The sequence below is a fragment of the Scyliorhinus canicula genome, chromosome 6 (assembly GCF_902713615.1).
Source record: "Scyliorhinus canicula chromosome 6, sScyCan1.1, whole genome shotgun sequence".
NCBI lineage: Eukaryota > Metazoa > Chordata > Chondrichthyes > Carcharhiniformes > Scyliorhinidae > Scyliorhinus > Scyliorhinus canicula.
In genome coordinates, this window is record NC_052151.1 from 81741901 (window position 1) to 81758674 (window position 16774).

Here is a 16774-nt window from a genome sequence, read left to right on the forward strand (position 1 = left end):
TGTGACTTCCCATGTGCCATGTTGTCTTTTTGCACTGGGATCGGGTTCTATGCAGTTTGTGAGTTTTGCTGAAGTACGTGAAGTGTGAGAGCAGAGGCTGGTCATCCAGAAGCCCACCTTGGTCCCCCAACACAACACTCTCACACCCACCAGTGTTTAAGGGCCAGGTAAACATCATACCTCACCTCCCCCACCCCTTCTCACCCCCCATACCAGCCCACGCACTGTCAGATTTCCCATGCTACCTCAATTCCCCCCCCCCCCCCCAACCTGAATAGACACACATCCAGCATCCATGATGTACAATTTTCAAATTCCATGCGATATCAATGGAAATTATTTTTCATTCCTTGGGGGGGGGGGGCGCGAGGGTGGTGGGGGGGGGGGGGTGCAGGTGGGCTCTCACCATCTCATAAAAGCCTCCATATTATTGAGTTTGAGAACAAAATTAATTATGCCATGTGAAATAAAATTGGTAATTCTTGTAAGCCATTAGCTTCTGTCAACAAACTATAAATCACATCATCTAAGGGACAATTTGTCATTATAACTTCTTCATTCTCTGAAAAATGGAACATCACGGGCGGGGTTCTCTCAGCCCGGGGCCGGGCCAGAGAATCCCCGCGACCGGCGCGAATCGCGCCACAGCGCCCTGACGCTGGCACGGGATTCTCCGCATAGCAGAGAATTGGCACCATTGGCGCTGCCGTTGTTGCGCGCCGCCATCCGGGCTGCTCTGCGTGGCCGGCCCCCGATTCTCGGCCCGGGATGGGTCGAGCGGCCGTCGTAAAAAAGCCGAGTCCCGCCGCCGCCGTACACACTTGCTCTCAGCCGGCGGGAACTCGGCTTGGAAGGGTGGGGGGACGGCCTGTCGGGGGGTGGGGGGGGCGGCTCCCATGTGGCCTGGCCCACGATCGGCGGGCCGGCCTCTCTGGCTGGAGGCCTCCATTCTTCTGCGCCAGCCCTTGTAGTCCTGTGCCACGTTGCGTCGGGGACGGCGAGTTGAAGGAAGCCACAGCGCATGCGTGTGTTGGCGCCAGTGCCACTGCGCATGCGCGGATCCCGCGGCGCCCATTTGATGCCGGGATCAGCAGCTGGTGCGGCGTGAACCGTTCCAGTGCCGTACTGGCCCCCTGTATGGGCCAGAATTGCTGATCCTGAGGCTGTGTAGACGCTGTCGAGAAACGCGACGGCGTTTCCAACGGCGTCAACACTTAGCCTCAGGATTAGAGAATCCCGCCCCTACTGTGCTGAATACCATTAGCACTCGGAACTCAATCAAGCATTGGTATGACTTCAGTTACCCAAATAATACATTACTCTCTGAGAAGAAAATGGCACAAGGTGCTTATCTGAATTTGAAATCAGAGTGCCTATCAATGTATGCAAGGGAGCAGGTGGTTATACATTTTTTCAAGTGCCAAATCCAAGGGCTGCATTTTACAACCCCATGCTGGAGGTGTTTTTGGCAGGGTAGGGCACTGGTTTCTCACCTGCCCCCAACCCAGTCCTTCAAAATCGGTAGCCATCTGCCATTTTATAGAATCCCTTCAGTGCAGAAGGAGACCATACAGCCCATCGAGTCTGAACCAGTCCTTAGAAAGAGCACCCTCAGCCCACGCCTCCATCCGATCCCTGTAGTCCAGCAACCCGACCTAACGTTTTGAACACTAAGGGGCAATTTAGCATGGCCAATCCACCTAACCTGCACATTTTTGGACTGTAGGAGGAAACCGGTGCACCCGGAGGAAACCCACGCACACACGTGGAGAACGTGCAGACTCCACACACAGTCACCTGAGGCTGGAGTTGAACCCGGGTCCCTGGAGCTGCGAAGCAGCAGTGCTAACCACTGTGCCACAATCATTTGAGATTGTTATACAGCCAATTAACCTGAATATTAAGCTACCCATGGCATAATATGGTGGGGAGGCAGTGGGAGTGAGAAAGCTGTTTTTTAACCTAACGAGTGTAAAGATGAGAAGGAAGGAAGGCGGGTATGTCTTTCACGCGGTGTCCTGTGCCCATTGGGAGCAGCTACAAAGATGATACCCCCGTTAGTGTCACCCTGCATGCCCTCCAAAGCCCTTTGCTCCCACATCCCTCAGGTATTAGATTCTTCCCCATCCAAAAAGGCTGGACTCTCTCCAGAATTCATTCTTTTCTTCATCCTGGGCCAGTTTGTAGTCTCATCAATGGCCACTGCTGAGTTTTGGCACTGCTGGGATTGCTGAAGCTGCCAGCCAATCAGATTGCCCACGTCTCAGCGCACTCTGTCATTTTGGCTGCCCCCAGCATGTTATCTATCGATTTCAAAGCAACTTTTGGAATGGAGAAGGAGAGGGGGCAAGCAATATGCAGCCTTGTAAAATTCAGCCTCAGCTTTTCTTTTTATCTGTTCCATGACAGTGTTTTCATGACAGCATTATGAATTTTGAAATAAACTGTACTAAGGTAACCTTTAAAAACCTTGAACTGATCAAAATTAAAATGAAACTAAATGGATTCTGACGGTCACAGACTTCTCTTGTGGATCCAACCCTTCCAACCAAGATGTGGCCCAGATTATGTGGGGGGGTCAGTTAACTCAGTGGCTTGATGGTTGGTTCGTATGCAGAGTGTTGTCAACAATGCGGGTTCAATTCCCGTTTGGGCTGTGGTCATCCATGAACACCCACCTTCTCAACCTTGCCCCTCACCTGAGTGAGGTGACCCTCAGCTTATATCACCACTCGTTAGCTCTCTATCAAAATGGGAGATCAGCCTATGGTGCTCTGGGACTAAGGTGACTTTCATTTCACTTCCAGAGGAATCACAAAAGACATTTGGATTTAAATGGATCTTCAAACTAAGAATGGCTAAGATAGGGCCCAGGATTGTGCTGATCAATTTCCTTCTTTGGAAAATGATTCAGGATTGTTGAGACAGTGGCATACAAAAGGTAGATCCACAGAGAACTAAATTGAGAAAACATTTTCAGAGAAGCAGCCAAGAGCTTCAAGCCCAGGGAAAGAGTGAGGGGCATCCAGAAATATCTAATGGTCTGCTGTAAGCATCTGGGCAGCTAAAAGTGCCATGCCTGCTGAACGAAAAGCAAGGAGCTTTCCCTCCTCCCTGTAAACCCGATTCCGTCTTGAAAACTCACGTGTTAAAGCAATCTTCAGCAATTCGACAGTGGAAGACATTGCAGCTGCACAGTGGATAGCACTGCTGCCTCAAGTGTCTGGTACCCAGATTAAATTCCGGCCTAGGGTGACTGTCTGTGTGGAGTCTGCACGTTCTCCGTGTGTCTGCGTGGGTTTCCTCCATGTGCTTTGGTTTCCTCCCACAGTCCAAGGATGTGCACGTTAGGTGAATTGGTGATGATAAAATTGGCCCTTAGTGTCTGAATATGTGCAGGTTAGGTGGGTTACAGGGACAGGGAGTGGCCCTGGATAGATTGCTCTTTCGGAGGGTCGGTGTAAACTTGATGGTCGAATGGTTTCCTGAACTGTCGGGATTCTATGGCTCCATGGTTCTAACTTCAAAGCCTTCACTTCAGAGAAAGCAACATTTTGACTTTAAACATGTCAAGCCAAAACATACCGGACAACAGGGAGACTGAACTGATCCAACTTTTTATAAGTATTGTTTCTATCTTCAGCTGTAAATAATTGGGTGTGTAATGTGTTAGTGACTATCTTTTCTGAGGTAACTGTGAACACAAATAAAGCCGCAACCGTGATGTACAAAGCTTCCAGAGCAATAGTGTAAAATAAACAATTGTTTTTCTTTTTAAGTAAAAAGCCTTTGCTGTGGTTTATTTTTAAATTGAATTTCTCACTCCATGAGAAAGAAAATACACACGTACACAAATACATTATCCATGTGTGACTTTGGGGAAACACCCTTTAAAGCATCCGTGACAAACAGCCAAAGCCATTTAAATCACGGTAGAACAGCACAGGCTGACAGGGCATTTAGTAACATTTGCACTGCATTGTGGTGCTTTCCCCATTGAAAAAGCACTAATGTATGTAAACAAATGCACCAAGCTGGTCAATGTAAGGGCCAACTTGCAGATCCCAATGATGAATCGCTGCATTAAAAATGCATCTACATTATAACACAACACCTAATAATGACATTTGGGGATGAAAAAAAAATTACCATTACCTTTCAGAATGTTGCAGACTCCTCAGCAGGCTTTCCATTTTCCTCACGAACCTCAAACTTGACATGCTTTTAATGGGCTTCCAAAACATCGCAACACCAGGTGACCATGGTATGAGGGACGAAATCTGATTGTTAACCACACTTAAACTGGGGAGCCCCACCTCCATGGGGACAGGTGTGCATTTTGAACTCTAGGCATTCCCCACTCAGCAAAAAGACCAGAGGAAAAATTGTGCGGGGTCGGGAATGCAGAGGAAAATTGGATTTCCTCCAAAAATAACTAAGGGTGGCCATTTACCCACCGAAGCACACCTCCTCACCCAGTTGAAAATTTGGTCTCAGTATTGATAATTTTTTAAATCAAAAGTTCTGAGTAATGTCAGCACAAGGTTGAGGGAAGAACATTATCCTGATCATCCTCTGATCCTGGTCCACTTCTCCCAAAAGCTCCAGCATTTCTTTCAAATGCACAGTTGGTGGAGGGTTATGCTGGGTTTTTTTTCCACAGCTTCGGTCAAAACATATTTATGCCAGATGAAGATTTGCTTGCTGCATCTTCTGATGTAATGTGTTTGTGGTCAGATGGAATATTGTCATTTAACAGAAGTGATCAATATTTGGATAACTTTGCCACAAAGTGATAACTAATTCGGAACTTGCACAGGGCCAGCTGTAAATCTTGTAAGACTTAAAATCATTTTAGATTTCAATTGGTTTTCCTCGTAAAGGTGAAGGATTTGTATGAATTTTGCTTGTGGGAGAAAGGAGACTCAATTGATATAAGGTTAACAGGAAAACTACAATTAGATGAGAGAGTTTGGTACTGATTTAAGTGCTAGCATACAGTGATTTATGTTCTCTACCTTAGTGGTGTACACCGAGGAACCAAAATGACCATTAGTGAGTTGAAGGGGTGATCACTATAGGTGATAAATGCATCCTGTCTTAACTTGGAGCACTTTGCCCAGTACATAAGCTAAGCATTATGTGACAATCTTTTTTGTTTCTCATTTATTTTTCACAATGTTCTAAATGGAAGCTGTATTGAACTTTAATCTTGTAGTGCCATCAAATTCACTGACATTAAAATGATATATTTTCTTTGGCAGCTTGTGAACCAGGATTCTATAAGTCGTCGTCACAGGACCATCGGTGTGCCCGCTGCCCAGCTCATAGTCACGCAGCTCGGGAAGGCTCCTCATGGTGTGAGTGCGAGGATGGCTACTACAGAGCTCTCACTGATCCTCCCTCTGTGTCTTGTACCAGTAAGTTCACTTATGTTACCTTACGGCAGCATACATTTTCAGGTTTATGGGCAGCACGGTAGCACAGTGGTTAGCACAGTTACTTCACAGCTCCGGGGTCCCAGATTCGATTACCGGCTTGGTCACTGTCTTTGTGGAGTCTGCACGTTCTCCCTGTAACTGCGTGGGTTTCCTCCGGGTGCTCCAGTTTCCTCCTACAAGTTCCAAAAGACGTGCTTTTATGTGAATTGGACATTCTGAATTCTCCCTCGGTGTACCCGAATAGGCTCCAGAGTGTGGCGACTCGGGGATTTTCACAGTATCTTAATTGCAGTGTTAATGTAAGCCTACTTGTTACAATAAAGATTATTATTATAAGGATTTCTGGCATACAGGGTGATTTTTGCTCACCTGTGCAGCTAATGGATCAGATTTTGGACCTGCACTCCAGATAGTGAATTATCTAGTTATCTGTTTCTCCAATTCCATTCAACTATTGATTAGGAACAGAAACCTGTAATCTTCTCTCCCAGTTTCCCAGCTTATTGCAGGCTAGAAGAGTGACCGGGGCTTACCAACATTGTTGCATCCACTTAGTAGGTGTGGAATGATGGGGGAACCGGTGGAGGATGGTTGGCAGCCATAACTTGCTTTATTTATTTCAGTCGGGCTGGAGGACAAATTTAGATGGTTGTTGTGTCTCTATCGGTGCTCATTCATAACATACTGATTTTTTCTTTCTTTCATGAGAAGTGGGAGTGCTTAGGCAAGATCAGCATTTTGTTGCCCTTTCAGAGGGTCTGGAGTCACATGTAGATCAGACCAGGTAGGGATGGCAGATTTTCCTGTCTTCATGGGTCATTAGTGAACCGGATTGGTTTTTATGTCCAGCGTCACTGGGACTAGCTTCATATTCCAGATCCAACAACTGAATTCAGATTCCACCAACTACTGTGGTGGGATTTGTTCCCAGAGCATTAAGCTGGGTCTCTGGATTACTCATCCAGTGACATTACCAGAATACTACCATCTCCCAGTACAAGGTAATGAACCCGGTATTGGGTGCTATCTAATTTAGAGTCCACTGCTTTTAGTAGGGAGGATGAAAACTGGAAGCAGTTCCCTCTTCAAAACAGTTAATATTATTTTCTGAGGGGTACCACTGCTTAGTCCACTATGTCTGGTGTGAATAATTGTTAATTGTGCTGGTTTGAGTAAAAGGCCTGGTCCGAGGCCGAGCGTACCATTACAGCAATTAATATATTTATCATAAGTACATTGATTGATTGATTGTCATATGTATCGAAGTACAGTGAAAAGGATTTTTCTGTGGCCAAAGGAACGTACACAGTACATACATAGTAGACAAAAAGAATAATCAACAGAGTACATTGACAAATAGTACATCGAAAAATAGTGATTGGTGATATTCAATTGCGAAAGACAGGGCAGCATTGGGAAGCAGTGGTTAGCACAGCTGCCTCACGGCGCCGAGGTCCCGGGTTCGATCCCGGCCTTGGGTCACTGTCTGTGTGGAGTTTGCACATTCTCCCTGTGCTTGTGTGGATTTCGCCCCCACAACGCAAAGTTGTGGGTAGATGGATTGGCCACGCTAAATTGCCCCTTAATTGGAAAAAATGAATTAGGAAATTAAAAAAAAAAGAGAAAGACAAAAAAAATGTCTGAAACTTCTTGCAAACATTCTTAATCAGTTCAATTCGGAGCTAAGAGTATTGTCAGTTTTAACATGTCCGTCTAATCTACACATCTGTGGCTGGTAGTGTGCCTTTATCTGACCAGTACTTTTTTTCCTGATTCCTAAGGACCTCCTTCTGCACCGCAAAATCTCATTTATAACATCAATCAGACAACAGTGAGTCTTGAGTGGGGTCCACCAGCAGATACCGGGGGTCGGGATGATGTCACCTACAGAATCATGTGCAAACAATGCAGCTGGGAGCAGGGCGAGTGTGTGCCTTGTGGAAGCAGTATCGGCTTTATGCCCCAACAGTCAGGACTGGCAGATACGTATGTGACAGTCGTAGATCTACTGGCCCACGCCAATTATACATTCGAGGTTGAAGCCGTGAATGGTGTCTCAGAACTGAGCCGGACCCAGAGGTTATTTGCGGCCGTCAGCATTACCACAAGTCAAGCAGGTAAGATGTAGAGCCAAAATGAGCCAAGACAATTTCATGCACAGTCTATGGTTTTGAAACAAAATCCTAATTTTGTTGTTGTCGTCTCCAGCCTAATCTCCAGAAATATCTTCATGTTTTAACTGGTTCTGTTGTATTTGCTGTCCTTTCTTTAATTTCTACTTTGCTTTAGTCATCTGGGACTAAGTCTAAAAAACAAAATTGATTTATTCATTCTAACTCCAGTTTTAGTTACTCTAAGGTAATGTTTTGAAACATTTTCTTAATCATGACCTTTGGCTTGATAATATTTTTTGATTCCTGGAATTGAATCAGTCAAGTTTGGAATATGAAAGCATCCTTGAACTAGCACTAGGAAAGAAAGCATGATGTTACTGGATCAACCCCTGATCGCCTCTTAACCTCCTCATGAAGAGAGGCCTCCGTTCCTCTCGTGGCTTCTCATAACAAGAGGTCTCTCACCCCAGTATAACCTTAGCAAATCTCTTATGCGCCTTTTAGCAACCTTCTGGTCCTCTTAAAGTACTGGTGAGTTCACAACTTTGTTTAAAAAACAGATAGATTAAGCCTTCCACGTTGTCATTTAAGTCCCAACCAGTCTCATTTTACTCTTGCCTTGGTTTCAGTTTGACTTCCTATGCTTTCTGTAGAATTAAGAATCAATCCATTGCTCTTGTGAATGCGTGACAGAGTTCTCATTTAGTGTATTAAGTGACGATATTTAAGTTAGCAGTTCTTCAACTGTGAGGTTAAGTGAGATTTATCATCGCCAGGTATCAATATTTTGTGGGCTGTGAAAGAAGTGGATTTAATTGCAGAATTACTTTTCTTGTCCTCACGTTCTTCTGTGGCAACTGCTGTGGTTATGTTTGGCACAAGATACTAATTAATGTATACCTTCAAGGTGTATTTACTCCACAGGATAATTGTTGGTGTGAAACTGAAACAATTTTGCACCAACACTAAAATTATTGAGGTGTGATTTTGCGCCCATGTTTGCTTCGTGTATAATTGGCAACTCGGGTGCAAAGTCTCGTGAGAGTCAGGAAACGGGATTCTCGCTGGTGAGATCTCATTTTCTGATTTACCATGCCCCTCGCCAGTTACAAAACAAGGTTCCCACCCAGAAAGGGATGGGTAACAAATGCTGGGATGTCCACTTCCCATGAAAGAATAAAACAAAACTTTAAAAGTGCCAGGTTCCAGTATGAGTTCAGCCTCTTAACTTGGTTTTGGGCGAATATTCTCTTGGTTTGACTGCAGTTTCTTTCGGATTAGAAATTAGCAAACGTGACACCACTGTTTAAAAAAGGAAGTAGGCAGAAAGCGGGTAATTATAGGCCAGTTAGCTTAACTTCGGTCGCAGGGAAGATGCTGGAATCTATGATCAAGGAAGAAATAACAAGGCATCTGGATGGAATTTGTCCCATTGGGCAGACCAGCATGGGTTCATAAAGGGCAGGTCGTGCCTAACTAATTTAGTAGAATTTTTTGAGGACATTACCAGTGCAGTAGATAACGGGGACCTAATGGATATGGTATATCTGGATTTCCACAAAGCTTTTGACAAGGTGCCACACAAAAGATTGCTGCGTAAAATAAAGATGCATGGGATTAAGGGTAAAGTAGTAGCATGGATAGAGGATTGGTTAATTAAGAGAAAGCAAAGAATGGGGATTAATGGGTGTTTCTCTAGTTGGCAATCAGTAGCTAGTGATGTCCCTCAGGGATCAGTGTTGGGCCCACAATTGTTCACAATTTACATAGATGATTTGGAGTTGGGGACCAAATGCAATGTGTCCAAGTTTGCATTCGACACTAAGATGAGTGATAAAGCAAAAAGTGCAGAGGATACCGGAAGCCTGCAGAGGGATTTGGATAGGTTAAGTGAATAGTCTAGGCTGTGGCAGATGGAATACAATATTGACAAATGTAAGGTTATCCATTTTGGTCAGAATAATAGCAAAGGGATTATTATTTAAATGACAAAATATTAAAACATGCCGCTGTGCAGAGAGACCTGGGTGTGCTAGTGCATGAGTAACAAAAAAACGGTTTACAGGTGCAACAGGTGATTAAGAAGGCAAATGGAGTTTTGTCCTTCATTGCTCGAGGGATGGAGTTTTAGACTAGGGAGGTTATGCTGCAGTTAGTGAGGCCACACCTGGAGTATTATGTTCAGTTTTGGTCTCCTTATCTGAGAAAGGACTTACTGGTGCTGGAGGGTGTGCAGAGGAGATTCACTAGGTTAATCCCAGAGCTGAAGTGGTTGGATTACGAGGAGAGGTTGAGTAGACTGGGACTGTACTCGTTGGAATTCAGAAGGATGCCGGTGGGGGGGGGGGGGGGAATCTTATAGAAACTTATAAAATTATGAATGGAAATAGATAGGTTAGATGCAGGCAGGTTGTTTCCACTGGTGGGTGAAAGCAGAACTAGGGGGCATAGCCTCAAAATAAGGGGAAGTAGATTTAGGACTGAGCTTCGGAGGAACTTTTTCACCCAGAGGGTTGTGAATCTATGAAATTCCTTGCCCAGTGAAGAAGTTGAGGCTCCTTCATTAAAGGTTTTTAAAATAAAGATGGATAGTTTTTTGAAGAATTAAGGGTTATGGTATTCGGGCCGGAAAGTGGAGCTGAGTCCAAAAAAGATCAGCCATGATCTCATTGAATGGCGGAGCAGGCTCGAGGGGCCAGATGGCCTACTCCTGCTCCTAGTTCTTATGTTCTTATGTTCTTTCTAATTTTCACCTTTCTTGACAATTTCTCAGTTCTGTTTGTATTTTGTGTGTATATAATAACAACGCTGTAATAATCTAAGGTTAGATATAAATTAAGATTGGCATTCCAAATTCTCTGTCAACTCTTTTGTTAGCACAGTGGGCCAGACAGCTGGTTTGTGATGCAGAACAAGGCCAGCAGCGTGGGTTCAATTCCCGTACCAGCTGAGAATTTTGAATTCTCCCTCTCTGCACCTGAACAGGTGCCAGAATGTGGCGACTCGGGGCTTTTCATAGTAAGTTCATTGCTGTGAACTTCACATCGGGCTACCAAGTGAAAAGTAAGCCTACTTTTGACAAAGATTGTTATTATTATTATCATCACCTGAAATTAGTTTAATTCCACTTTCCAACTCTTGTTCTTGGACATGTGGGGCTGGGCTGGGCCGGAGAATCCCCGCGAATGGGCCATGCCACCCCGACACGTGGCCCGTTCGCGTGGTTGTCGCGGGCCGGCCGTACTACGTTGCCGGCCCGCCGATTCTCCGGCCCGTATGAGCTGAGCGGCCGTCAGAAAAGGGGCGAGTCCCGCCGGCGCTGTTCTAACCTGCTCTGAGCTGGCGGGACCTCGATGTTGAAGAGTCGGGTGGCGGCCTGTGGAGGGAGGGATGGAGGGTCCGACCCCGGGGTTGGTGCCTGACCCGTGATCAGGGCCCACCGATCAGCAGGCCAGCCTCTGTGGCTGGGGGACCCCTTTCCTATGCGCCAGCCCCTGTAGTCCTGCGCCATGTTGCATTGGTGCCGGCATATTGAAGGAGGCCACTGCACAAGTGCACATTGACGCCGGCACCACTGCGCATGTCCTCGTGGGCGCCGGGGCAACTGTGCATGCGCGGATCCCGCAGCGCACAGTTCGCACCGGGATCGGCACCTGGAGCGGCGCAATCCGCTCCACCGCCATGCTGGCCCCCTGATGGCGTGGACACTCTGCCGCGGGATTGGAAAATCCCGCCCTTTATTTCTATTTGTTTTTAACCACACACACACTGCAATAATGTAAACTGTGTTGAAATACATCATTGCATGATTGAGTATGCAAGCCTCTCTTGCCTCTCCAATCAATACTAGAGTTACCTAACAGTTTTTATTTGTACGAAGAGAGTGCTTTAAAATGAAAGGAACAGACATATATCTTTATAGTTAGTTTCTTCTCCAATGTTAATTTTTTTTTCTAACTTGGCATGATTTGCTATTATTGTTGAACACAAATGAGACTCTGCAGTTACTGTGTGGTATGTTTGCTCATTATTCAGGGATACACACACATTCCTTCAGTCTTTCCTCGCCACATTAGACTAAAGATGTTTAACCTCTTACTGTAACAATTAGAACAGTAATACAGAAAAAGTGCATCGCACACCTCCCTAATGTGTGAAATGTTTTGAGGGATGTAAATTGTGTAATTCAGCACCCTCAAATTGCATATCTGTTCGCTTATGCCTCCCCTTTCACCGCCAACTTTGACAAAGGCATGACACACCATCAGGCAGGGCACAGGAGTGATGTTTTGGCAAATAATAATTTTTGAATGGATAACTCAGGCCTTGTGTTGATTTCGGGAAATAAAATGGTCCCGTTTAAGAACAACTGACAAAACTAGTATAAACGTTGACTTGGATAAACATCTGATAAATTAAAGGTCAGCATTTATGCAATGTTGATTAATTTATGTTGATAAATGTCAAAACCAAGACCGGGTCAGTACAGGCGTGTAACAATGTGCAATGCTAAGGAAGCAGAGGTATTTTAACTGGCACGAGCTGATTCATCATTAAACTAGCTCAGTGAAAATGTTTCTGGGCAGCCGAATGGAGATCAATTAACTACTAAGTCCATGGGAAAAAAATTAGCAACCTTTCTGCACTCCATTTGCCGAGAGGTCAAGCACTAAGAGAGGGATAATTGCTGCGAGCAAGCAGAATGAATTGGGGATGAGCAGAAAGCGATGATGTATGTTCAACGACAAGATACGTGACAGAGATTTACGCCTGGGCCTACAACTACTCAACTCGGCAAGGACACAAGGACAAGGGAAGAAGACTTGTGAAAAACAATTAGTACTTCTTCCAAGCAAGCAGTTTTTAATTAGCCATGGCATGTCAGCAACAGACAATTAGTGTTTCCAATTTTTAAAAAAAATCTGGCCCTCAATTATAATGCAGCAGTGAAAATATTTGCTCGGAAAAGACTATTTTGCAATCCCTACTTGACTAGCAATCAGAAACAAAACAATGATTTAATGATATCAGATGGCAGATTCAGTATTCTTTTGCTGTATTGAACTTGTTCTGCACAGTTAAGAGATTAGGATCATTAGTGTACATCAGCAACAATGCCTCTTAATATAGGAACGTACAACTATAGTTGAGTGGGGGCGGTGGGGTGGGGTGGGGAGAGCTGACTTCAGAGAGTTACGGAAGATCTATAACCACAACCCAATTCAAAATTACACCGTGCTTCATTCAGCTCAGTAGGCAATACAATACAAAGGATTCATTTGCAGTGTTTCTTTGTTTTTAAGATTGCATAAGGTGAAATATCAAAATAAATGGACAATGACATTACACCTGTGCGTTCAAGCCCCTTATTACCTTGAAGATCTGGAAAAATCTACTAATATTACAGAATAGGGCACTGATATGCCATTGTCGGGCCTCGAATAACTCAAAGTACCTCTGAAGCAAAATAAAGCTTTACTGATAAGTGAGTGCAAACCAGGAAATTGCTGCAAACTTTAATGATGGAAGAAATTATTGTCAGAGAGATTTCATCCCCTGAAATTTGCAGTGTAGTCAAATGGGAAAATTGTTCCCTTAATTGCTTGATGTCCTCAGGATGGCAAGCAACATTTTGTGACTTAATGCAAAATAAGCTGTTAAACCATGCAACAAAATGAGTTACAAAGGATATCTTTATGTACACGAGGTGACCTGAAGTGTATAACGTGCTTTAACCTGAAAGAAACAACGTGGTGAGTCGCCATAAATTTGATTTCAGATAACAGAAGTATTGTTTGTTACACTTTTGATTTTGTGTGTATCAACCTTGGTTTCCATTATCTTTATCACTGGTCACCACTTATGCACCCATCGACTGCTCTCCTTTAATTATGCCATGCAGAACAAAAAGGTGAAGCAGAAAGCAAAAAATGAGAAATGAAAATGATTTGAAAGGATGATGGAGGTCACAGGTTCAGTGAGGTGTCAGTTGTAAGACTGGTGAAATATTAACTCATTCTTCAGAGCAAATGTCCAAGTCCCACTCGAGCCTCATTTTCTCAAGGCTGGGGAGGAAATGCTTGAATGACCTTTAATTGCAATGCCCTCCTGACCTAGCCGTGTCTTATTTCCTGACTAGAGGTGTCATTTCTTTGTACATTTATTTATGTATGAGGAGGATAGGGGCTCGGTTATCAAAAGATACTGTGTTCAAATCAATCTCACTTTTGCTGCTTATTCTTATTTCCCTACAATATTGAGGATATTTTTCTGAGTCTGTGCTTGGGTGATCCAGTACATAAACAAATATTGGATAAGTCGGAGCGCATGCCCTCAAAGGAAAATCTCCATATTTAATTGTAAGACTCAGTTGTTGTCAGTTGTCCAATATAATAAGCTACCTTAAAGAGGTATTGTTATCCTGTAAAATTGCTGGAAAGTATCTGTCAAACATTCGGCACAATTTAAAACAAAAATAAATAAATTAATTTATAACAAAATAAACCCAATTCGTTTTTTCTAATTAAGGGGCAATTTAGCGTGGCCAATCCACCTACCCTGCGCATCTTTTGGGTTGTGGGGGTGAGACCCACGCAGACACAGGGAGAATGTGCAAACTCCACACGAACATTGACCCAGAGCCTGGATCGAACCTGTGACCTTGGCGCCGAGAGGCAGCAGTGCACATCCAGCACAATTAATAAGTTACATTGCCATTTCACAGAAAGAAGTCTTACAACACCAGGTTAAAGTCCAACAGGTTTGTTTCGAATCACTAGCTTTCAGAGCACAACTCTTTCCTCAGGTGAATCCTGCATTGTGATTTAATATCAGAGGTATAGCATCCCTGACAGTACAGGACCCTTCAGTACTGCACTGGTGTATCATCCAAGGTTATGTGCTCAGGCTTCTTGAAGTAGGTCTAAAATTTGGATGACAATATAGTACGGCTGAACAACAAAGCTGAGCTGCAGCTTTAATATTGCAGGAGCAATTCCAATTTACTCCTTGAAATAGCATTCAACTTGAAATATTACTCTGTGACATTAACATGCACCAGTTATTTGCTACATCATTATTTGTGGCTTCAAATTTGAAAGGGTTCAGAAACACACAGGTTGCTAGAAATTTGAATGCCACATTTTCCCTCTCCTCCGGTTTCAATTTTGGCACTTGACAAGAAGAATTAGCCTGATATAATTACGTGCAAGAACAAAAATTGACACAAAAATATAATCAAAATCGGTTGAGTGAATTGGGGCCAGACAGATTTAGCACTGTGTCCTGAAACCTCCCAAGTTTTGTGTGTGTGTGTGTGTTTGTGTGTGGCCATTTGCCATTGTGGGTGGCATTTCCAACTTTGGAAGTTCAGGCCATTTACCTGGAAATTTGGCCTTTCAATGTTGGAGGTGGGCTGAAATCATGGCTTCTACCTCCTCAAAGCTGGGCCAAGAGTGGAACAAGAACGTCCCCAAGGCGGGAACGAAAGCAGATGGATACCAGGCTCGTAGGTTAAAAGATTTGACTCCTCTCACTGATATATCAGCCCCATTCTCAACATGGTTGTTCGACCATCTACTCCTCATCACTCACTCCTCTAAACTGACCACCCATTCCCATGCTTCCTCCATGCTCCATATCTCCCATGCCTCCTCCAAGAGCCCCATTCCCAATCATCCCCTCGTCTCTCACATACCTCCTCCATGTTCCCTAATCTCTCATGCTGCATCTATGTCCTTGAAGCCCCGATTCTCCTCTATGCTCCCAAATTTCCCATACCCCGTTCATACACCCTCATATCCCATGCCCTCTCCATCCCCCCTCATGTCTCCTCCAACCCTACTCAACCAGTGTCCACTGTGTATAGAACTCATGGGCAAATGCTCAGGAAATTAAAGAAAAAAAAAACAACCTTCAGATTCCTCTTGAAAACTGACCCTTTGGAAAGTTCATAAAACTGTTAATCAAACACATAGCCATTTAAATTCCACGTACCTCAAGTGCTAATTATTGTGTCACAATAAACAAACAACCATTGAAAAACACCTTCAAATCCTCTTTAACTTGCTTTAAAAATCAAATAAAGCATACAATCCCCTCACAATTGTGTAAACAGTTCCTGATGACCTACATCCATTCATGGCACCTGGAGCTCAGCCATGCATTTATAATAGGACTACATTATATAGATGAATGTAGAGACCCTACAAAGCTCAATACAATAGACTCATTGAAGTCTCACCAGCTGTCAAGCCATCTGATCTATTTTTTTCAAAGAATCTAGAGTTTCAATCAGAGAACTCTGGAAATTGTTCAATTTATTTCCAAAGTCTGAAAAGCTAGCCAGAGTTTAAATCATAGTAATATGTAAACCACAGTGTACACATGACACATTTAAATCAGGTTCCCAATAATGTTGAATGCATAAGAGCACGTTATGCACTGGATGAAGTGCTGTAATACATAAGTCTGTACACACAAGGCTGGTCAATTTCATGATCATTTTTTAAGGACAGAGCCCGATAGTAAATTCAAATTATGACATTTGAAGTTTGCCAGATCTATTAAACCTACCTGTCAAATGGTCCCCAACTGCCCAATTTCCCCCAAGAATCATGATCTAACTTACCTGGCTTGTTTCCCATAGCCTTCAAGCACCACCTGTCTTGACAAAAATGCTAATGTGAGGGAAAATTGCATTTGCAGTAGACATTTAAATTGCAGTTCCAAGATTATGTGGCACGGTAATGTTCAGCACTGTTGCTTCACAGTGCCAAGGACCTGGGTTCGATTCCTGGCTTGGGTCACTGTCTGTGCGGAGTCTGTATGTTTTCCCCGTGTCTCTGTGTGGGCTTCCTCCTGGTGCTCCGGTTTCCTCCGACAAGTCTCGAAAGACGTGCTTATTAAGTGAACTAGACATTCTGAATTCTCCCTCAGTGTACCCAAACAGGTGCCATAGCGTGGCAACTAGGGGATTGTCACAGTAACTTCATTGCAGTGTTAATGTAAACCTACTAATGACACTAATAAAGATTATTGTTGTTATTACTGCAGGTGAGCATCGAACTGCAACCTGCCACATTTCCCACCCCAGGGAAAATGCCATCCAAGGTGAATGCCTCCATTTTGGTCCATCCAACATGGCATCACTCAGTGTCATGAGGAGAAAAATCAGTCTCATGTGTATGCAAGAACTTGAGAATGTCTGTCAATGTGTGC

At 44.0% G+C, this 16774-nt stretch overlaps 1 protein-coding gene across 6 annotated transcripts in view; it reads left to right on the forward strand.

The window, feature by feature from the left end:
* epha7 (eph receptor A7) overlaps positions 1-16774 on the forward strand; it is a 307453-nt gene that overhangs the window by 126102 nt on the left and 164577 nt on the right. For all 6 annotated transcript variants that reach the window (XM_038799579.1, XM_038799580.1, XM_038799582.1 and 3 more), the window contains exons 4-5: positions 5265-5420; positions 7223-7558. In XM_038799579.1, the coding sequence (XP_038655507.1) occupies positions 5265-5420; positions 7223-7558 (492 nt within the window). The remainder of the gene's footprint in view (positions 1-5264; positions 5421-7222; positions 7559-16774) is intronic.